Source organism: Cupressus sempervirens, chromosome 3, assembly GCF_028749045.1.
Source record: "Cupressus sempervirens isolate cs-2001-9-10 chromosome 3, ASM2874904v1, whole genome shotgun sequence".
NCBI classification, from domain to species: domain Eukaryota; kingdom Viridiplantae; phylum Streptophyta; class Pinopsida; order Cupressales; family Cupressaceae; genus Cupressus; species Cupressus sempervirens.
The window spans coordinates 65,130,645-65,155,115 of NC_143120.1; the positions used below are offsets into that span (position 1 = coordinate 65,130,645).

The window sequence follows — 24,471 nt, forward strand, 5'->3', positions numbered from 1 at the left end:
TTCTTATAGTTTTCAGCTTGATGTTGATCAATGGTTTCTCAAGATTGTTTGTGTTTCATATGAGATGCAAATAGGAGGCAACATAGAACCATATGCAACTAATAACAATGACCATTCATTTATTTCTTGTTTCAGATTATCAAGAAATTACAACTACCATAACAATCATATCTTCTCATTTACACTCAATACATTATATCAACTAAAAAGTTCAATGATGGTCCATACCCATTGCAATTACAACAGTGTTAATAGTTCTGAAATTGCTACAGTAACTTGCAGCTATAGTGATCCGGACTGTGACAGTAACTTGCTGCTACAGTAATTCGTTGCTACAGTACTGCGCTATAGTGATTCGAGTTGCTACAGTAACTTGCTGCTATAGTACCGCACTACAATGATTCGGGCTGCTACAGTAACTCGCTGCTACAGTGATTCAGACTGCTCCAGTAACTCACTGCTATAGTGATTCTGATTGTTACAGTAACTCGCTGCTACAGTGATTCCGACTGCTACAGTAACTTGCTGCTACAATGATTCCGACTGCTACAGTAACTCATTGCTACAGTACCCCGCGACAAGAACTTGCTGTTACCATGTTGAATCTCAAGACCATATCTTTCAATGGCGTCAAGATTTCCAGCTTGAAGGGACTTCGTCCTTCAAACTATTGAGATATAATCTCCAGAATATTACCCAACTTCTTTTGGTATTTCCAAACATGCTTAAAAGAAGCTCTTCCATTTCTTTTATAGTGTTCTCACAAGAGCTCCATCCTTCGTTTTCTCAATGTGGGATAAAACATAACTTCCTTTATGTAACTTATGTCTCCAATGTGTTATAAAACAAAGGGGACTCTTTTAATTTAAATATTTCCCACAAACTATAGTCTATGCATTAATAAAGTTAAATATTTAAATTTAACTTTATAAAATAGCTTTATCAATGCATAACAAATCTTATCAATGATAAACAAGTCTTCTTGTCGATTTTAAACAATTACCATCGATATACCATTGCCACTGGATGTCCGACCATGTTCAAGATGACTTACTATAAATAGTAAGTATGCCCAAAGTTGCCTCAGAACCCCTTAGAAAGACTTGCAACTGAAACTATCTAGGCCAAATGGCCTCTAAGCCCCTTTAATGTCCTAGTTAGCCTACGGGACCGTGGGGAAATAGGCTAACAACAACATCATGCTATGAATGCTAAAAAGGGGACATTACAGAAGATGGCTGTACAGAATGGTGAAAGGGTCAATGTACGATGATTTGTGCTAAGCCATGATGACGGATGGCGTGCAGATTGGAGGAAAAGAACTAAGTCCTGTAACCAAAACTTATAGATCCCAATTTATGAAATAAATCCAAACAATAATGGATATTTGAACACGGACAACCTTTAATTAATGTATGCCGAGAGATGATGCTCTGATTTGCCAGATCTGAGCGAAGTAATACAGGTGACAGAATAAGGTGAGGGTTGAATCCCATCGAAACCGAAAATAACCAAGTAGGGAAGATCTTTCACTTCTGAAATGGCAAACAACAGAGAATCCCCAACACAAATTCGCAATACAGAGAAAATAATCCAAGTTGCATACCCAAAGACTACCTACAAGTCGTGTTTAAATACTTGTCGGGGATAAATTTCCGAGGGTGTACAAAGATAGCCGACGGCAACACAAACTACAGAAACAAAACAAAAATGGGTCCGAGAAATATTAAATCAATTGGCCCATTAACAAAAGTTTTGATTAATAATTTATTTTATAACGGGAACATTACAGTCCTCTTGTACCAAATTTTGCTTGTCCTCAAGCAAATGCAATGCCGGGTGCTAAAGAATGTGCTCGCCCTCCCAAGTTGCGTTGTCCAACGGCAAGTGTTTCCAATGCACCAAATATTCCTTCACTGTGCGGTTTTGAAGAGTCTTCTCAAGTACTTCGATGATATCGACTGGTTCCAGAATGAGCTTTCCTTCTTCATTGTGCAGCAGAAGGTCTGTGGCTATCGTGACATCTTGCTCTACAACCTTCTTCAGGCATGAAACATGAAAGACATTATGGATACGGCTCCCCTCCGAAAGTTCCAGCTCGTAGGCGACTTTACCAATGTGACGAATTATGTGATAAGGGCCATAAAATCGTGGCTTCAATTTTTCTTTTCCCTTTTTCTTTAATGAGGATTGTTGATATGGCTGGAGCCTGAGATAAATCAAGTCTCCTACTTCGAAGCTCCTCTCCATTTTGTGTTTGTCGATGTACATCTTTTGTTGATTTTGTGCTTGTTGTAAGTTTTCCTTTAGGTATTTGAGGATGTCCTGTCCCTCTTGAAGCCAGTCCTTCGCCCTAGGTGCGCGATTGTCACCAAGAATTGTGTCAATGAAGGAAAGGGGTTCATACCCGTATAGAGCTTTGAATGGTGCCATTCCGATGGACATGTGCTATGTGGTATTGTAATAATATTCCCCTAGGTGTATCCATTTGACCCATGCCCGTTGTTGTGCCGAAACGTAGTTCCGAAGGCAACCTTTGAGCCACTTGTTCACAATCTCCATTTGTTCATCTATCTGAGGGTGGTAACTAGTACTTGGTGACAATTTTGTCCCTACCAATTGAAACAATTCTGTCCAGAAAACACTGATGAATTGCCTATTCCGATCACTGACAATGTTTTGGGGTAACCAGTGCAGACGAAAAACTTCTCTAAAGAATAGATGGACAACTTGTGCAGCTTGAAAATTTGAGGGGATAGCGAAGAAATGTGTGTACTTTGTCAATCTGTCAACCACCACAAAGATACAATCTTTTCCATTCAACTTGGGAAGTCCAATTATGAAATCCATCGAGATACTTTCCCATTAATGTTTTAGAATTGACAGAGGTTGCAGTAACCCGACAAGTAGAGTATGTTTGGATTTGTTCTGCTGGCAAACCGCACACTCTCTTACATATTGCAATATGTCTCTTTTAAGTCCTTTCCATGAAAACCTCTCCCTGAGACTTCTGTAAGTTTTGAGGAAGCCCGAGTGTCCTGGCAAGGGTGAGTAGTGTACTTCCTTCAAGATTTTCTGCTTCAACTTGGACTCTGGCACTAAAAATATTCGACTTTGATAGTAAATGATGTCATCCACCACTTTGTATCGATCATCCTGGGTGTTGCCATCCATTAGATCATAGGCAAATGTGTTTTTGGAACACTCTACCAACAAATGTGCCTTCCAGTCAGCTGAAATCTGGTTTAGTGAGTAGATGGTGGGTTTCCTAGACAAGGCATCTGTAACCACATTGTTCTTTCCTTTCACATATTCAATGTCAAAATCAAAAGCCTGAACCTTGCTTACCCATTTTTGTTGACTTTTGATCAAGTCTCGTTGCTCCAGAAAATATCTCAAACTATTGTGATCCGTACGAATGACAAATTTGGCACCCACCAGATGCTACTGAAACTTGGTTAGTGCATGTACGATGGCCAACATGTCTTTGTCGTAGATGGAATATAAGCGTTCTATTTACTTATGCTTCTTGCTCTCATAAGCTATGGGGTGTCTATCTTGCATCAGTACCACACCAATGCCTTCTCCGGATGTGTCATACTCCAAAATGAATGGAGTGAAATCAGGTAATGCAAGTATGACACAAGTGCTCATTGCCTCTTTTAGCTTATCAAAAGCGAGTTGTGCCTTTTCATTCCACTGAAAAAACACCTTCCTTGTCAGATCCATTAAGGGTGTGCTGAATTGAGAAATCCCTTTAACGAACCTCCGGTAATAACTACACAGTCCGACAAACCCTCGCAAATCCATGAGTGATTTTGGGGGAGGCCAATCGAGGATAGCCCGAATCTTCTCCTGATGACCTTGAACTCCATATTTACTGACAACATGCCCTAGGTACAATATTTTTATCATACCATATTCACACTTGGATTGCTTGGCGAACAAAGACCACTCCTTCATGATCCTTAGGACTTCATCTAGATGCTTCAGGTGCTCCTCCCATGTCCTGCTATAAATAAGATCATCAAAAAATACCGATAAGTACTTACGTAATTGTTTGTTGAAGATGCGATTTATGCATGATTGGAATGTAGTAGGTGCATTTGTTAATTCGAATGGCATGACCGAGAACTCATAATGCCCGTAGAGACAATGAAAGGCCGTCTTTTCCACGTCTTCCTCCCTCATGTGGATCTGATGGTATCCAGAATAGAGAGTCTATTTTCGAAAAGTAGATTGCGCCATGCAATTCATCCAACAACTCATCTATCCTTGGAATGGGATATCTATTCATTATTGTTTTTTTGTTCAACGCACAGTAGTCCACACACATGCACATCGTCTCATCTTTTTTGACCAATACCACTGATGATGCGAAAGGGCTAGAATTGGGACGGATCCATCTTTCTTTAGCAATTCCTAAATCGTCTTTTCGATCTCATCTTTGAATTTCTTGGGATGCCGGTATGGTGTGGTTATGACCGACTTGGCTCCTGCTTCCAACTAGATAGTATGTTTAAACCCTCAATGAGGTGGTATGCTAGGAGGAATGTCTATAAAGACTTTATCATGTTTGCTCAAAATATTCTGGAGATCATCCTCTTGGGGACATGTCCGTTGCCCTTTTATAGGTTCTGTGGAGATAAAACAATGCAGCCCAAGCAATGTCATTACGCCGAAAAATTGCCTCCATCCGATGCGCAAAAACTTCCTTTGGACCCTCATTTGCCATTCTGTGGAGAACAACCTTTTTCCCATTGACAACAAAAGTGAAATCCATCAGTTTGAAGCTCTGAGTGTATTAATCAAGTGTCTCCATCCACAGTATGCCCTAAATAACCTCCATGTCATCAAGGTCCACTATGAAGAAATCCTTGGCCACTGTGTGATTTGCCATTGTGATACTTAGTTGAGGAACAAGGTGTATACAGGGTAGAAGAGTCCCTCCGGCAACCTTGACCTAAAATCTTGCATGCGTCTCTGTATAGACCTCTTCGTTTCACTAGGAAATGAGTTTATAAAGTTCAAAGTGGCTCTGCTATCGAACATCACCATAACCCTTTGCCTTTGAAGGGTTCCCTGTACACGAAACACCGTACACCTCGGGCTACCGGCTAGGGCGATAGTTCCTCCGCGTTGTACCGATGCTGCAATTCTTTCTGTATGGTTCAAACTAGCCATGTTGGTATCGTCGTGATGTTGGTTGTCTTCAGAGGGTGTTTCTTCCTGTTCGTCCTCATCATTGGACACAACCTCAATGTAGTGGATCTTTCTTTTTCTGAGGCATTTGTGCCCGTGCTCCCATGGTCCTTTGTAGTTGAAACATAGTTTCTTCCTTTGGAACTCCTGTTTGGTAGTTTCGTTCAATGACGACTTCTTGGGTGGAGGTTTATTATCTTTGTCCCTCGAAAACACCAGCGGTTTGGAATGTAACTTCGCGAGGATGATGCCGATGATGTTGCCATGCTCCGTGCCTTCTTAATGGCCTTCGACATGGTGGCAAGATTGAACCCCTTTACCCAACCTTTCATTGGTTCTGTCAGTCCGTCCATGAAGAGCACTATCCGCCTTCTTTCAAAAATGTCTGTGACCAAAACAAAAATGTTTCTGAAATCCTGCAATGTATTGGTTGACCAATCCAGTTTGCCTCTACTATGCCAAATCTTTGAAATTGGGTTCCGGATCTTTACCATCAAATCGATCTATCAATCTCTCGGTGAATTCCGCATAAGTATTTATTTGATCATGCCCTAGTGTAATGGTGCCACGATGCCGCCATTCATGCGCTACTCCCTCCAAATGCAATGCCGCAAATTTAATTGCTTCTTCTTCTAACATGGAATTAAGCTGGAAGTAAGTATCGGCCTTCATTACCCACGCCTATGCAGATATGGATCCGGATCTGTCAAATGGAGGCAAATTTACCTTACTCAACTTCCTCCTGAGATCATCATTGAAATACTTTGTGTTTCCACCTCCTGAGTATCTCATTCTCAAATCTGCGTAATCTTTGTAGGATATATCTTCCTCAAAATTCACATTCTTCCAATCTTCCCTCAGCTGTTCTTGCATTTCTTCAAAGGTTAGTTGTTTCCCTCTGTGTGGTGGAAAAGATGGCATGGAAGGTCGAGAGCGTGCTGGATGAGGGTTTGCTTTACCTGATACTAAGTCTGCGTTGTGTCCATTTTGTTCACCAGATATTTTATTGTCTGCCAACTTCTTGAGAGTTTCTTCCATGAGTCGTTGAGTATCATTGATCTATGCCTGACTCCTCGCAAGCTCCCTCAGTAGTGCCACGAGTTCGACGACTGTGGGTTCCGGTTTAGTAGCCATTCTATCAATGGAACATGTTCTTCTCTTCCAGCTATAAACTGTCATTCACTGTGCACAAGCTGACAAGATTGAAGCTGTGATACCGCTGTAATGTCCCATCCCCTACGTGAAGATTTGATCAATTCGCAATTTAGTTTTCAGATCGAGGGAAGCAAAAATTGAAATGTTTGTACACTATAGGAAGGTCTGTACATGTGCCACGCCAAGTTGGGAGGGGAGAGACAGAGGTCGTACAGAGTTTGGGAAGTCCATACGTTGAGCTCTAGAGGCTGTACAAAATGTAGTTGGGTGATGGTTGTATGGTGAGTGCCAAGGGAGTGTGAGCCGTACGCTAGAGAGGGTGTGGGCTAGACATACGGTACAGGGCCGTACGATAGGAAGTAGTAGGTTGTACGATGGATAGAGAGGGTCGTACAGTTGCTAGAGAGGGTCATATGGTTACAGGGGGTGAGCAGAATGACTGCTGTATGGTGAAGACAAGAAGATGGCCGTACAGAATGGTGAAAGGGCCCATGTATGATGATTTGTGCTAAGCCATGGTGACAGATGGTGTACGGATTAGAGGAAAAGTACTAAGTCCTGTAACCAAAACTTATAGATCCCAATTTATGAGGTAAATCCAAACAATAATGGAAATTTGAATGCAAACAACCTTTAATTAATGTATGCCGAAAGATGCTGGTCTGATTTGCCAGATCCGAGCGAAGTAATACAGGCGACAGAATAGGGTGAGGGTTGAATCCCACCGAAACCGGAAATAACCAAGTAGGGAAGATCTTTCACTTCCGAAATGGCGAACAGTAGAGAATCCCCAACAGGAATTCGCAGTATAGAGAAAATAATCCAAGTTGTATACCCAAAGACTACCTACAAGCCGTGCTTAAATACCCATCAGGGAAAACTTTCCGAGGGTGTACAAAGATAGCCGACAGTGACACAAACTACGGAAACAAAACAAAAATGGGTCCGAGATATATTAAACCAATCGGCCCATTAACAAAATTTTTGATTAATGATTTATTTTATAACGGGAACATTACAGGGGATTCATGCAATTTTTTGCATCAAAATGCCATGAAATCGCTGAACTGGTTCACTAGTTCCCAAAAAATTGGGAACCATGGATCGAATCACCAAACCGGCGATTTCATGGTGATTCTCATTACTATGATATTAACAAACTCCCCTTCGCCTGTCGTCTCAAGTATTTAGAATTCCAAGACACTAATTTTCTCTATTGATACTTTAGACAATTTTATTGTTAATATACATATATGGTTATTATATGCACTGGACTACTAACTTGTTTAGATTCATTTCTTACCATTTTATGAGGAGACACTATACTTCTATTTCCTTTCTCTTCTTTCAAAGCACATGGGAATCATATCTTTATTTGATTATTTTTAGTTTCACTTCCTACTGATTATAAGTTGGTTAACAATCTTCTTCAAACCTAAATTTTTATAACTTCAACCTACATTACTATCTTGGCATGGTTGAATGTTTTTAGCTTATCGTATTATATTGTTAGATTTTTTGTTACTAAAAGCAATGATATGGCCCAACTATCGATTTAGCAAAGGGAACAGAAACATGAAGGACTAGTTATGCACCCAATGATAAGAAACATCTGCGAGGCCAGGTACAAACAAGCTTTGTTAAATTTAAGCTCTCTATCATTTAATTAGAATATTATTTCTTTGATTCTTACAAACATTAAAATTATAAGCATTACTTATTGCAAAGAGAACTCATCTTAAAATAAAAAGTCGCCCCAGTCTAGATAACACATAGGTATTATTTTATAATTTTTGCCCAACCAGCATTTTTCCTATTGAGAACTACTGGTTTTGGTACTTCTAGCTCGTCGCAGGATTTAGCATCTCTATTCTTGCAGGCAAAGAATGAGAGCACTTATTATTTCTTCATCCACCATTTGGCTATCCTTCTTCCAAATTTCAGTCTACCTACTTACTGTTCAGATCAATCCTTGCACACCATAGCAGCATCAAGGGATATCCCTTGCATTGTACTAAGTTGTATTTTGTAAATTAACAAAACTCAAACGCATGGTCCTACCATGCAATTAATCTTTGTATCACAAGGTATGCCCTTGTTTTTCTATCTACTCTTAGTTTAGGATCTTGGAGCTAGCACCGAAGGTTTTCTTCTCCTGGTTCTTTTCTGCCAGTATGCTCCCCTGAACCAGGAAATATGTAAACTTCATTATTATTAATACAGACTCGAGGCTTTATGCCGTTTGCTGATTATTTTTTTTTATCAACTATAAGAAATATTAATTATTTGATTGGTCAATTATATATTGATTGGTTGTGTTGATTATGTAATGTCCCAAGTCAGTTCCTAGAGGATCCAGGACTGATTTCTTCAATACTCAATGGCACAAATCTTCTTTCTATCAAACTTAGACCAAAACAAGCTGTAATAGTGGTGAACACAACATTAAGTATCTCTATAATTTGTTTCTTTTAAGGTCTTCCAATATGTATTCATATCTTCTTTCTTTGAATGTCTTATTTTGTTATTTATATGGTATAAATTTGAATTCCATTCTACTCTCTTCTTCTTGTTAAATTCATTCTATTCTTTCATATCCTCCTCTTTGATCCTCTTTATCACTTATTTAGATCTCAATATTCTTATCAATACTGAGTATTTTAAATATTACATATTCCCTTCCTTGCTGGTAAATGGATTATCTATATATTTAGATAATGTTATTAACTTCGATAACATCTTAATGTTAACATTCCTATCAATCAAGTTACTTGATTCTGTATGGTGCTGTAAGGATAATGTTTGAGTAGCAAATCGATTATGAAGTTTCTACCATCTTCAATTTCCTTGTAGTGGTATGCGGAAATCTATTTCATTTCTTTTTTCTCAATCCTTAGAAGCGTTAATTCTCTAATATTATATTACTAATACAACTGCATTACATCTAAGGTAGTTGATTCTTTCATGGGACACATTCCAAACTATATTGGCATGGTGATCTTCTATCACTATGATAACCATATGATTGTTGTGCTTGATGTCCCCTTCATAATTGCACTTGTCTCAATGCCAAATAAAGGTAAGAGTCCTTTTATCTGTTTGGTATTCCTTGTCTTTGATTCTCATATCCTTGATGTGACTTGGGCCCACCTATAAATAGGCTGACGTGACCCTTCTTAAATGTCCCGCCCCTCCATTCACGTGGCGTTTCCTTATGATGCCTATCGGTTGGGAAAATGCATAGTCTTTGTTTATAGTTAAACATATTTGGTGTTGAAATTATCAACCATAGAAAATGTTATTTATTTGATTATTGGAACCTTTTTAAGCCATAGTATTAATATTATTGACTATAGAAAATATTAATTATTTGATTAGTCAATTATATATTAATTGGTTATGTGTAGATTATTAATAATTTCGTTGTTAATCTTTTTATCTTATATTACAATATTGATTAATTTTCATAATTAACGATAATAGCACTATATTATTGCATGTATAAAATTTTGTATGCTTCTATGAACTCTGCCCAAATTTTCTAATAATGAAATATTCCCCATAAGGTGCCATGGTTTGCTTCAATCCAAGAAAGGAATGCCTATATTTTAAAATTCAAAAAAGATGTGTTATTTCAAATTCACTTGAAAATCATGTGAAGCACAAACAAAGGTTCAGCTGCTACCTGATTGCGATATGTGATGTAACCAAGGAAAAAATATACAAGCAAGAAAGGTAGGATCAATGGTGCTAGCAAGGAATATGTGAAGCCTAGAAGCCCAAAAAGGAGCACTTTTGGGACATCACGATGGTAGGGGAATGCTGGTGCGCAATCATCTTGTTCTGTACCACTGGAAAAATGCCTTTTGAAAAAGTCTACAATAAGTGGGAACAGCCGAGCAATTTCCAATGATAGACCAGTCCATCCAGAAGTTAAAACATAAGTGATGAAAAATGATGCCTGCATCAAAAAACAACACAAATCATTATGATAATCTCTCTTTCAGCTTCCCTGCATATCCAAGAACATTACAACTAACCACTAGGTTATACGATGCATTATATAGTACTACTATTAGTTGTCAAATGTCTAGAAAACCACAATGAAATAAATATCCCACAAAAGCATAATGAGTAAAACCTTAGAATGATCATGGCAATGATATATGTTCTGATACAAAGGCTGATGTGACATGAGGTAACATTAAAATTGGGAACTAGAAACCAGAAAGAACAGCCTAATAATTGCACAAAAAAAGAATGGAGAGACAAAATATCATCACAGCAGGCCAAAATGTTACATCGCAATGATATCAGGGTTTTAAAAGATTAACTGAAATTTGGTAAGTTAGAATGATATAAACAACCTCCAGAACCTTTAACTTCTATCCATATGTTCACAATATTCTTAACAAAAAGGCTTGTACAGTGCATTTAATAATTCATTATTCAATTCTACAACAACAAATGCCCTACAAGCTAACTGATATAACATTTGGTGCACAGTTTGTTATTTTTAGGCCTCTATACAATCACTAAGGCATCTTATGGTTATGGTTGATGGAATATATCAACTAAAGTTTTAGAGGATGAGTCCAGTCTTTAGCCCTAAAGTTAGACATAATGCACTTAAAATTTAATAACATGTCTATGGAGTAACATAGCTAGCTAATATCATGTATGAAAGGTAGTTAATGCTTTTAAGTGGTCTGATCTAAAGCTTTTGATCATTCTGACACTTAAATCATAAATCACAATCAAATTTTTTCTTCCTCCTATTTGATCAAATCTTCAAATCTTCATAGTTGTAATGGCCATTGTATGGAAAGGAAGCTGTTGCAATCAGATATGATCTTCACTAATAAATAATCCAGTTATTGAGACCACAAATAATCTCCACTAGCCCACTTGCACATTAGATTTGATTGTGAGATGCAGAGAAATTCCACGCTGTCCTCTTGATGGAAGCAATATTTTCAGCTATGGAGGGATGTGATTGCTTTTCTCAAGTGAAGCAAGTTGTCAGTCTACTGCATGAGAAGATGGCCTTCACCATTTTGCGATTTTCTAAAACCTACAATGTGGGTCAAGATACTTTAAGTAAATCTGACCTAGACACAGAAAGGGGAAAATCCTTCAAAATTCTCAAGAATCTAGATCAAAGTTAAGGAGATGTTTTCTGTTTAACAGAGCTGTACAAGAATCTACAGCTTGTTCTCATCTTTAAAATCTTTTCTTTTATGAATAATTTATCTCCTGTTATCTCAATCTGCCTTGAAAAGGTTCTTTTGAAATTGTATGAGAGGATTAATAGAGAAAGAATTGAATTATTTTGTTCATTCAATGCACTTCTTCTCTCGTTTGTCAAAGCAAATCATGAAATTTTCATTTTTTAGCATTTCATAAGAGATTTAACAGCTAGTTTCTTTACTTCTGGGTTTCATTTTGCGGTTCAGGGGATACTTTTGTCAATCAGAGAAACATGTGTTTAGGGAGCATTTGTGAGTTCGGATTTGAAAACTTATGAGTTGAAATAAACTAAAGAAGTATGCATATATAGTGGTGCAGATTTTTAAGAGTTCCCAATTTTATATTTTGCATTTGCATGCAAAAGTTTTGGTTCCTAATCCAGCAATCAAGGCCAGTGTGACTCAAAACAAGTGTAAGTGTTTTTATTTCTGTTAAAAACAATACAAATGGAATAGCGCATATGGTAGAGCCATTTTCAAATTGTAAGGGGAGACTCCAAGAAACCTAATTAAAACTAGAGTAATATTATAGAATGTCCACAAGCATGCACATTGCATATCTATACATGATATCAATGACAAATTTGCAGAAAAGTACAGTACTAATTAACTATGTTTATTTCCCAAATGCATGTGCTAGCTGTTAACATTCAAACCTAATTTTTTGACATAATAGGGAGTAAATCATCATGCATGAATGATAAACTCAACTTGGCTAACACAGTGACATTATTTGGATTTTGTAAAGAACCTCAACCAGTTTGAACTCCAACAAACAAGAAATAAATTCACTTTTGGGTGTTTGACATTTTGTTAAACACCTGGCATGAAACCTCTGATGTTAAAGTATAGTTCAGTCGGATAATATACTGAAAATACTTCAATGAACATATTTTCATTTATTATTTATTATTATTACACATCGGAAATATATTGCACAATAAAATATTGAAGATATATTGATTGGTATTATATCTATAATATTATAATTAATAATAAATATAATTTGACCAACTAATGTTGACCGACTGCCTTGCACATTAAATTGTCGTTGTGTGAAAGGCATCTTGTTGCCGACGTGGATCTACATTCATGACGAGTTGCATCCCTTCACAACGCAGCGAACGAATGTGACTCAGTCACGTCGTGTCTACTCTGACTTAGATATAAATGCACACTCGAACCTGCATTTAGGATATTCAAACACATCAATCAATCATATTTATATTCTTTGGCATTTAACCTGCTGCACACCGTTCTCTGAATCAACCGATCTGAGTTTGGTCTATTTCATCACCCACATCAAACGTAATACCCAACATGCAAGTGGCACATCTGCAACGTGCAACAGTATACGCATGTCTGCAAGAGACTGGTAAACACAATCTATACGAGTTCTGCTACATAGTGTTCAAGACTAACAATCGGTGATAATGTTTCATCTGCCACATTGTAAAAGGTTGAAAAATATATTCATAATATCTTGAATGCAAGATTATTTCAAAGGTTATAACTACATAGCTCGTATATATATTCATTATATAATCCAGTCCTAAACAAATAAGAACCTCTACAGACATTTATTGTATGATTCAGTACATTAATATTTGAATTTAAATCTGATCACAAAATCAACATGGTATCAGACTGGGTCTAAGAGACGATCCTGATCAGATTTATTTATCCAGTGCACTCAAAGATTCCTAAAACCCTACATCTGCCAAATTGGTAAACAGTATGAGACTAGAGGACAGATTCAAAGGTGACTCAAATTTTGCGGGATGGAAATTGCAAATGAGGTTAACTTCGAAGGAGAACGGTCTCAAACAATTCATTGAAAAATCTGACCAGCTACACAAAGGGAGTAATGAATTGGATAAATGGGAAAATGATAACACTAGAGCCATGAAATTAATCGTGGACGGTGTTAAGGATCATCTATTTCCCATCATCACATAGCTTGACACAGCGGATGAAATGTTCAAAGTTCTTGAAGAGGTGTTTGAGATTAACAATCCACCAAAATTATCACATTAAGAGATAAATTCTCCAACATCAAGATGAATAACAGAGAAACCATCGCTTCATATTTCATGAGGATAACAGAACTAAAGAACCAACTCTCTACAATTGGTCACATCTATGATGACAGAGAATTAACCATGATAGCACTAAAAGGACTGCCACCATCATGGAAAACTTTTAGATAAGGAGTATGGTCTCGATCCAAGCTTCCTAAACTTGCCCAACTAAAGCTTGACTGCTTACAAGAGGAGTGCTTACAAGAGGAGTGTATGTTAATGTCTCAAGATGACACTTCTAATCAAGGTGATATTCAAATTCTCACAACTCAAGTTGATAGAGGAAGAAACCTAAATTCAAAGGGAAAAGGAAACATATAGATTACTCTAAAATGAAGTGCTTTAGATGTGACAACTATGGTTTCTCAGGATTTCAATTCCCTGATAGACTGAAACATCAAGCATCCTTTGCCAAAGTCAGCAATTCAGATATAGATTCAAAGAGATATCCATTCTAAATAACTTCAAAATATCCATAACACGTGTGAAATATTGGATTAAGAGGGAGTTTTCTGTTTCCTTATCATCTTCATCAAACTGTAAAATAAATGTGAAACGCTTTCAACGTGAACTTGGCATGATTACAATTTCTGAGATGGAAAGCACATGAGGGGTATATTTGGGATGCACTATCACAATCCTTGAGTCAACAAATGAAGGATTTTTGCCATCTCAACAATTAGTTCGTAGTAAGAGCATTCACTCAAGTGGCTATGTTTGGGACAGATTAGCCCCAATATAGGGGCCTCCCAGCTTGCAAAAGTTATGTTCTGCAAGTTTTATCATACCACACAAGTACAGTGGAAGATCTTCCTGATATAGCGTAATCAAAACATCTTGATTGTGACTTCAATTGCAACCATGTTTTATATAGCATTTGAAAGTACTTGTCTTTAGCTGTTACTGCTTTGGGTCATTCCCTCACACTAGTGCTAGTCACACAGGAGGCAGGTCCTCTAAAAAACGAGAAATCGAGTATTGATGAAGCTCTTCTCTTGCACCCAATACCACTAATGCAAGGGGAGAAGATAGTGTGCATTATATGTGGGATCACTCCACATGCAAGCACACCAAACACGTAAGACAATGATTGTTCTTTTTTAAACCCAAATGAGAGATTTCTACGTTAAAAAAGACGCACGAAAGGGAAATGTTTGTGTTTTATTTAGCTTTTTTGACAAGTGATACACTTTTAGATGGTCTAGGAATCACGTGTTATGTCTGTGGGGTCTTTAGCAAGTGAAAGTGGCCTTCTTATGCAATGAGGTCATGCACAAACACAAAATTTTAGAGGATTAGCTCAAAAAACATCATATATGATTTTGTAAAATATATGTAAAGGCTTGTCTACTAAAGAACATATCAGATCCACCAAACAGAGGCATATCTAGTAAAAACCATAGAAAATCTGCCAAAACAAGGCGTATCTTCAGGATTATAGGGTGTATCTACAGAATTATATGGTGTATCTACCAAACTAGGTGGTGAATCTTAAAAATAAATAAATCCGCTAAAGTATGAAAACTTGCAGAAAACTCAAAAATTTCCTCCACAGATCTTAATGAGAAATAGTGGATGCGTTATGTCATATTCATCAAAATGGGAAGGCAAATCTTCCACTTAGCAAGATCTTTTTAGGTTTTTCTAGTCAATTCAAGGCACATATCCGCTAAAAGTCATGGAGTATCTGTTGAATTCATCAAACAACAAAGCGTATCTGCCAAACAACAGAGCTTATCTGCCAAACTGAAAAGCATATTCGCAAAATAGTAGATGAGTTTGATCTAGTTTTTTGGTGAATCCACTAAAGCAAATGAGTTTCCCAAGACGTATCCACAAATTGACATGCAAATCACTTTGAAATCTTCAAACTTAGAAAACACCAAATATTGTTAGTTTTGAACCGAGTATGCCAGAATGTGCATGATGAAAAGTGACTCAAAGGAATGCAAATAAGAAAAGAACTCAAATCAAGAATAACACTCAAGATTGGACAAAAGGGACTAAAAACACAAGAAGAAATGCAAACCCAAATAGAAAATCAATAGCCTCCTTGTTGCAACAAAATGTCCATGGTTGTCTGGTTGGATGTGTTCTCACTCAAGACTTCGATAGAATAACATCGCTTCAAGTGGAAAATGGGTGAGAGAGATTACAATAGAGAAGGGTTGAATTTATAGGGTTTGAGTGAGATGAATGAATGGTTGAGATTGATAGAAAAGATCAATGGTGGAAATGCTTTGAGAGGAATGAAAGGAATTAAAAATTCCTTAGGGGAACATGAAGAGACAAGCCCATGTGACCAAGTACATGGGTCCCTGTGCATGATGTGATGGAAGAGTTGACTTTGGGCTCCTAATCTTCGGGATTAGTAATGTGCAAATGATTACGGGGGTGATTAGAGAAAGTGGGAAAAGTAGGAGGATATGATGGCAGGAGAGAGAATGAGTAATTAAAAATTCTTAATTGCAAGTGGGAGGAAAGGAATTGATTAAGTAAATAATGCCATTTATTCTATCAAATGGAGGATTAAATGATGCAAGTGCATGAATTAGAAATATGCAAGTGGATGAAGGATGTTTGGCTTTTTGAAATTCAAAATAAAGGAAAGATGATTTAGATAAGCACATGAATGTATTAATTAAATTAAAGTGGGTGACACTATAGGTATATTAAGTAATTCACTTAGGACTATAGACGAAAGGAGAGATTTATTAAATAGATGAATTACTAAATAAATATGTTGCCTTTACAAGAAGGGTTATTATGATTCAATTTGATCAACTATTAATAATAGGGTTTAGGTGTCTACAAAGGGAAAAAGAAGAAAGCTCAGAGACAGGCAGTGACATGGACGGAGAACTTGTAGAACTCATTAAAAAATTCAAAAAGGGTTTTGGAAAATACAAAGGGAAGCTACCCTTCAAATGCTTCAACTACAAGAAGATTGGGCACTTAAAAGAAGAATAAAGTATAGTCTTCACACAAACAGCGAAGCTTCTCAAATAAGAAGAAAAGTTTGTGCATTAAAAGAAGAGAATTCAAAATCAGAAGACAGTAGTGAATCTGACAGTGAGGTATTATTCATAACAATTGGTTAAACTAATCTAAGTGATGAAGATGATGTTGAAGAAGGTGACATAAATCTTGACGGAGAACTATTGTGCACTTCACAAAAAATCAAAAGGTTGATGAAAGAAAACACATTAACTATAAACGAAACTGATCCCCTGAAAGTGCTATTTGAAGAAAGATACTTGATGATCATCAGTCTAAAGATTGAGATTGAAGAAGGAAAAAAACAAGCTAAGACATTTAATTGTGAACTTCTTTTAAGATCAGAAATTTGCCTAAACTTAGAAAGTGATAGTTAATCTGTGAAATGAACTTAAATAATAAAAAATGGTTTATTAAAATAAATTAAGTTTAAGAAAATAAATTAAGTTTAAGAAGAGTTCAGATCTGCTTGATGAGATGTTGGCCAAACATAGGTTAGGTAATGGTAAATCTGGTTTGGGCATTGACAAAGGTCAAAATTCTGGTAATGTTTTCAGTTGTTCAGAGACAAAGGGGATTCACAATGGCATCCTCCCACAAGCAGAATGATGGTAAATAGGCTTTATTCTTTCTATGATATTGTTATCTATGTAATTGTTTTGGTCATAAGGCAATAGATTGTAGGGCTGTACCAAGAAGGATCATCAGTTTTGTCAGTCATTTTTTAATTTCTTGAAGGATTTTGGTATGATATGTTTTAATTGACCGAATGCCGGCCATATGCAAGGAATTGTCATTTGAGGCTTGCAAGAAAGAAAAGGTCTAAGAACAGATTCTTCAAAAAAGAGACAGAAAGTTCGGAAGAAGAAAGATGGAAAGAAGTCAAAAAAGTCCATGATTGCTCAGATTGCTCCTAATGCGAATAGAGAGGACCTTCGGATCATATGCAGTGGTTGCTCAAATCATATGACAGGTGATAAGAGTAAGTTCACTACCTTTTACTGATTGGAACAGTGGTATAGTGAAATTTCACTTCATATTGTGATGATTCTTTTTTTCTCCCACTTCATATTTTAGGTTTGCTCCAAGGAATAAGTCTTCATGTGTGCAAAAAGAGTCAACTTAACAAAAAATTAAAAATAATAACCTTGCCATTTGTACCCCTTATTGAAAAATCATTCTCCAAGCTTAACAAAAATCAACATAATCAGTATTTTTTGGGGATGCAAGATTGCTTACAACCTGGAAGCTCCAACATCACAAACAAAAATTAGCCTGTATAGATGGAAACTGAGAGTCTGCAATTTTGATATCCAGTGAAAATTTTACCCTCCAAGCAAATGCTCTCTCAAGAATTAACATATTTTCTGTATTTTGAGTAATGAAACAGACAGTAAGAGTGTTATATTTCTTGATGTTAATGGCATCATATCAGAGTCAAAGGCAAAAAATGTAGATTAGAATGAAAAAATTGCAATAAAAGGTGGCAACAGATTAAAGCCAATATTTAAATATCTTGTTTGTTTTTTGCGAATTATGCTAATTTATGTGTCATATCAATAATAACAAAAACAAATAAATTTGAAAATTTCTTTAAAATGAATGCAAATACAAATGTCTCTCATCAAATTCAACAAGTTGCAAATATAATACTATTAACATAATATTTTAATCCAACTTTGATGCATGTATGTATAATGAGATTAGAAAATAATAAGAAAAGAATGTCTGTGGATAAAAATGTCTTTCTTCCAGAAAACGTGTAAAACTATAGTTTAATTTATCTTATGGAGTTTTAAAACCGATTCTTTATCCTCACTCGGGTAGCAGCAGAAGGATATTATAGCATTAGACCTACTCGATGTCAGTTCACTCTCCTGTGTCAGTATAACCGAAGTTTAGATATGGTTATGCTGCGAACTTTTAATGATAATTGAAATGTAGGTTTAGTGTTATAGGTCTACTAAGACTATTTTCAATAATTCTGAACATCGATACTTAATTTAAGGACATTTCCAATATAATTCTGAACATCATGTCATTTGGCTCTTGGCCTCTTTGCATTACCTTAGATTCAAGTATTATCTGTATCAAACATGAGATAAGTTTGGCAGGGGATGATAAGTCTCGCCTTCTTTTAATACTGATTGCAGATTTATTATAAAATATGAGCTAAAATACAATAAAATATGTGGCAACTTAATGACTATCATTCAAAGTACATACTTAAACCAGTTGAGAACAACATCAGTAACTTTCTAAATTTAAGAAATACCAATGAATTTAGATGCCTACTCTGTATTGACTCTTGGTACCAACTTTGTATTCTCTCTTTCTCAATCAAGGTTGTAATTTTTGACATTTGTTTTGATTTTTCCTCCTCCTGTTTCTGGATTAACAATTAATATCGTTTTGTGGTTAGTTTGTGGCATTTTTCTGTATGAAACAGGACTCTTTCTCTCCAACTCAAGTCTGCATTCCTCAGAGATTGGAAGGGTCTCTTTCATAATTCAATCAGATTTATTAAGTACACAGGAAATTATGTAACTCTGATCAGATTCTCACTGGGGTATGCCCTTTTTATTTTTGTATAATACAGGACTTCGGTCCCAGGCTAGACTGGAGGTTTTCTTCTCCGTTCTTTCCTATCAGTGCCCGTCAAAATGGAGATTCTTGTAAAAACTTATTTTTTTCATTAATATAATACAAGGCTTCGGCTGTTTACCGATTAAAAAAAAAAAAAAAACTATAGTTTAATTTAAAGCAAACTCTCCATCCAAGCAATCTTTAATCAATTCTATGTTATAACAAGGTCAAACAAACAATTCTTGAACTGAAACAAACTCGGTCACTTCCATCTCTAAATTCCCTCTGATGAATATTTGATGGCTAATGGAATTTATGGATTGAACAAGTTATCACAATTAAAATGTACCAAGTTTCTTACCTGTCCAGGAACAACAATTGCAAGTTGCCGAGGTATATCTTTTGGATTGGACAAGAAATTATCAATTTGGCTGATAGCTGATCCTGATAATACTGTTGCGAAGAAGACATTCCATATTGTGAAGTACAATACATTCATGCATGCACTCTTCATCATGCCACTATTAGATACAGATCCTTCAATGGCTGCGAATAATATCATTGTTGGAGGAACAAAGAACATAAACAGTTGTAAAATCAAACTTGGAAGATAACCTGTTATAACTTGACTAACAATTTTTCTGCACAGAGAAAAAATGAACAAATGGTAAACGGTCAGTGCAACCTAGAAAACAATTTTTGTTACTAAAATCATCTTCTTACAAGACATTAGATGTATGGCAATACTTATAAAAATTCAACTATTGGGCTTAACCAAAATTGGTAATTGACACCTTCCTTGAAAAAAAGGATAAAAATTCTTAAGGAGACTGAAAATTTTAATGGATTTATATCCTATAACAGGTAAGCCTGTATGCAAATGCAGAAAAGATAGAAAATTGCAACCATAAAAGGATTCAATGAAATAATTAACACCAAAGAAATGAACTAAAATATAACTGTTAACATTTATCTCTGCATCTCTCAATGCAAAAAAAATTAGACCCCCCATGCAGTACATGTAATGTACCCATTCTTAAATAAGATTTAATAATAAATAATAAAGATAATCAAATAAATAATAATAAATTAACAATAAATAATATGTATTCTAATCATTACAATATAATTAAGTGATATTATAAATAAATTTAAATATTCATATTCTAAAACTGAAATAGGCAAATAAGTAATATCTAATTAAAGTTTAAACTTAGAAAGGAATTTATATATGACAGAATAGCTAATGCACAAACGATCATGAGGAGTTGACCATTCAAAAACAATGCAGAACCTCAAAGACATAAAAAACTATGATATCATCGCTTACATAATAATCCAAGAAAGTCTTGACGGGTGAATATGGTCAATGTGGGAATTTCTACTTATCACTTGACCCAAATCACGATTTCTTATCAGAAAATGAAATCGCATTCCATAGGCAAGCTTGGGAGAGTATTATCAGGAGCAACCCTTTAATCTATAGCTATTTAAGAAACTACGTTGCCTGCAAGCATATTGAACGGGTCACTTCCATTCATTACACAAAGGAGTCGTATCGGGTCATATTCTTCAGATCAACGACTCATGCATGACAGCTCCCATATCAATCAATATACAAACGAAAGACTAATATATTGGTCAAGATATAAATTCAATTGTAAATAACTTACTCAGTGATTTAATAGAACAAAGGGGTGATTCAAAAATAAAATAAAATTAATGAACCAAAATAGGGATAATCGAAGTCACAATCTCTTACCGAGAGGATCGAACTTTGGGGACACACCCATTTGGTATAAGGAATTTAAATAGACAATTCTTCTTTTAGAGGTATCGGAAAGATTATTGAAGAATTGTCTCTTGTCAAATCAATGACATATAATAGAAAGACTGAAAATCAGATATGCCATCCTTCATTGAAATACAAGACTGCGAGTATAAATCAGAAACAGTAGTCTCTTGCTGTTAAAGCAATATATACATATATAGCATATTCAGAAGCCTTAAGTTTCATTTTCCACAATGCCTAAAAAGAATGATGCTCAGATCTATACTGAATTATTTCCTAGAATAATAAAATATAAACAAAATGTCACTTTTGCAAAGAAATAAACTCAGGTGGCATCTATAGATTCAAATATCATATTGCAGCCATACTTGGACATGATATTACCCCGTGCACTAAACAAACTGTTGAGGCAAAACGAAAAATGTTATATGGCATTAGAGGCATTAAAACAAGATAAATAGGAAAAGACAACTTGAACAGTTAGGTGCTATAAGCTCCCATGATCCCGCATTCACATCCGTAGGTTGTGTTGGAGAGGGTTCTTCTAGGCCTCCCTTTTGTCCTAGTGCTAGTCATTCTTAAACTGAGCCCAGGCCTATTTTATTTTAGCTTAGAGTGTGGAAGCCCAAATTGGATAGTTACTTTGTGCCACGCACCACTCCTGCCTCACAAACCTCGATTGAGAGCATGGGTAGTTTGAACAAGGAGATTCATGATGCTGCCAGAAAATAAATTTGCAAGTTTTGGTACTTTTGCAACGTTCCATTTATTGCAGCAAGGTTGTTTACCGCATAGATGAATTAAGAAATGTACACAGATAATGAACACGAACAGCAACAACAGTACTCCTTCATTCGCATATGCCACCAGATTACATACAGAGCCTAAGATAGATAAGATCCGATCAGATAAGATGATTTACAATGATCCCAGACGGGGTATAACTACTTTTCACCGAACCTTCCTGACGAGGTCCGTTGGCTACAAAATAATCCTAATCTACCCGTCGGCTACCAAATACACAATCTCCGATGGCATAACCCAGTCGGCTACAAAATACAAAATCTGCTGACGACATCATCCCCCCCAAAAAGAAGTCGTCTCTTGACGACTAACAAAATAGGAGACAACCCATATACAACAAAAAATACTAGAGAGAAGGTGGTGCCCCTGAAGAATGCTACTGACGACGCAACTCATAGACCTGCTCTATCCGAATGCTCAAATCCTTCTGAATCCGTGTGTTAACCTCTACGGCCTCCTTCAGAAGAAGTGCTGCATCCATAGCATGTGTCTTTGCCAACTGTAATTCCTGTTCTGCTGCATCGTTATCTCACATAGCCGCTTCCTTATCCCTTAACAAAGCTGCCCTCTCAGCTGCCCATGCTGCCTTCTGAATGGCCAAATCCGCCGCTAACTTCTCTCTAGCCTCCCTCTCAACCGCCAGAGATCTCTCGGCCACAATAATGTCTGCTGCCCTGTCCGCCTTCGCACGCTTGCGAGCATAATAAATCTCCTTATACAGTCCCACAATCTCATGCGCCAGCTTCTCCAACGGAGTGTTGTGTGGCCCCAACTCTAGCTTACTGACCCAATCTGCCAACATATCCAGTGTCTCAACTGCTGGCCAACCTCTCTCCTCAAAACATGAATAGAACCGCTACGAACAGATCCCCCTGATGTGATTGACTGTGATGCAGTCATCACTGTTTCGTCTTCCTTGTTAGCAACCGCCGAGCTAGTACAAGCAATCCAATCAACCCAGCTAGCACAGCAGGAGGAGAGCATGGAGCCCGCACAGTCAGAGCAGCCGGAGGTGATGGATAGAGCCAGTGCTTTCTTGAGACAGTAGTTCCGACTCATCCCTGCCGAGGCTGGTCCATCCATCCAGTCCCCCGAGCACCTAGGAGTATCAATTATAGTACCAGAGCCTCAGGAGGTGGGGGTGCCACAGGCCGAGGTTGCGCCGAGAGCAAAGGAGGCCGCACTGGATGTGGGTACGGTCCCCGCAGATGAGGAAGAGAATAGTGGTGTCAAGTGGACGATGGAAGGTTTTGCAAAGGAGGATTATGGGTCGAATGAGGACAAGTGCAGGGACTACCTCAAGGCTATGAAGGTTGCGCTAAAGAAGGAATACGATGTGGCATTGCAGGCTATGACTCGGCGGAGGGAGTGGCATTTGGTTTGAGCTTACATCAGGGGGATTTGTCCGCAACAGTTTCGTTCATGTTTTGAGGAGAGAGGTTGGCCAGCAATTGAGACACTGGAGATGTTGACAGATTGGGCTAGTGAGCCAGAGTTGAGGCCGCGCAACACTCCACTGGAGAAGCTGGCGCATGAGATTGTGGGACTGTATAAGGAGATTTATTATGCTCGTAGGCGCGCGGAGGCGGACAAGGCAGTAGACAGGATTGCAGCTGAGAGATCTCTGGCGGTTGAGAGGGAGGCTAGAGAGAAGTTAGCGACGGATTTGGCCAGTTAGCAAGCAGCATGGGCAGCTGAGAGGGCAGCTTTGTTGAGGGATAAGGAAGCGGCTATGTGGGATAAGGATGCAGCAGAATAGGAATTACGGTTGGCAAAGACACAGGCTATGGATGTAGCGCTTCTTCTGAAGGAGGCCGTAGAGGTTAACATACGGATTCAAAAGGATTTGAGCATCCGGATAGAGCAGGTCTATGAGTTGCGTCGTCAGCAGCATTCTTCAGGGGCACCACCTTCTCTCTAGTATTTTTTGTTGTATATGGGTTGTCTCCTATTTTGTTAGTCGTCAGGAGACGACTTTTCATTTTGGGGGGGATGATGTCATCGGCAGATTTTGTATTCTGTAGCCGACTGGGTTATGCCGTCGGCGATTGTGTATTTGGTAGCCGACGGGTAGATTAGGATTATTTTGTAGCTGATGGACCCCTGCGGGAAGGTTCGGCGGAAAGTATTTATACCCCGTCTGGGATCATTGTAAATCTTCTTATCTGATCGGATCTTATCTTATCTTAGGCTCTGTATGTAATCTGGTGGCATATGCGAATGAAGGAGTACTGTTGTTGCTGTTCATGTTCATTATTTGTGTGCATTTCTTAATTCATCTATGCGGTAAACAAAGGTAATTAACTCTTTTTAATTTGTTCTCTTTTTAAATTATTTCTACTTGTGTAAAGATGTAAATTGTAATCATAGATTCATATTTGATTTGACATAATGATTTGTCATCTAAATTTTTAATCATAATCTATTTGTGACAGGACTCCTTATTGGCAAAGCATGATAAATGTCGTAACTATTTGTGGTCTGGGCTTTATAGCCCCTACTGAGGCTGAGTTGAGTGGCTACCTCTTAGTTGAGATGGTAGAGGACATGAAGTTTGAGTTAGCGGACCACCAAAAGGAATGAACCATAAAGGGTTGCACCATCA

General features: G+C 37.2%; 1 protein-coding gene across 1 annotated transcript in view; it reads right to left on the reverse strand.

Annotated features, from left to right (window-relative positions):
• Positions 1-24,471, reverse strand: part of HYP1 (hyperosmolality-gated Ca2+ permeable channel 2.3) — a 182,811-nt gene that overhangs the window by 59,798 nt on the left and 98,542 nt on the right. Inside the window, exons 7-8 of the mRNA XM_089818387.1 lie at positions 19,632-19,911; positions 10,043-10,318 (exon numbers count right to left, since the gene is read on the reverse strand). Coding sequence (XP_089674513.1) covers positions 10,043-10,318; positions 19,632-19,911 — 556 coding nt within the window. The remainder of the gene's footprint in view (positions 1-10,042; positions 10,319-19,631; positions 19,912-24,471) is intronic.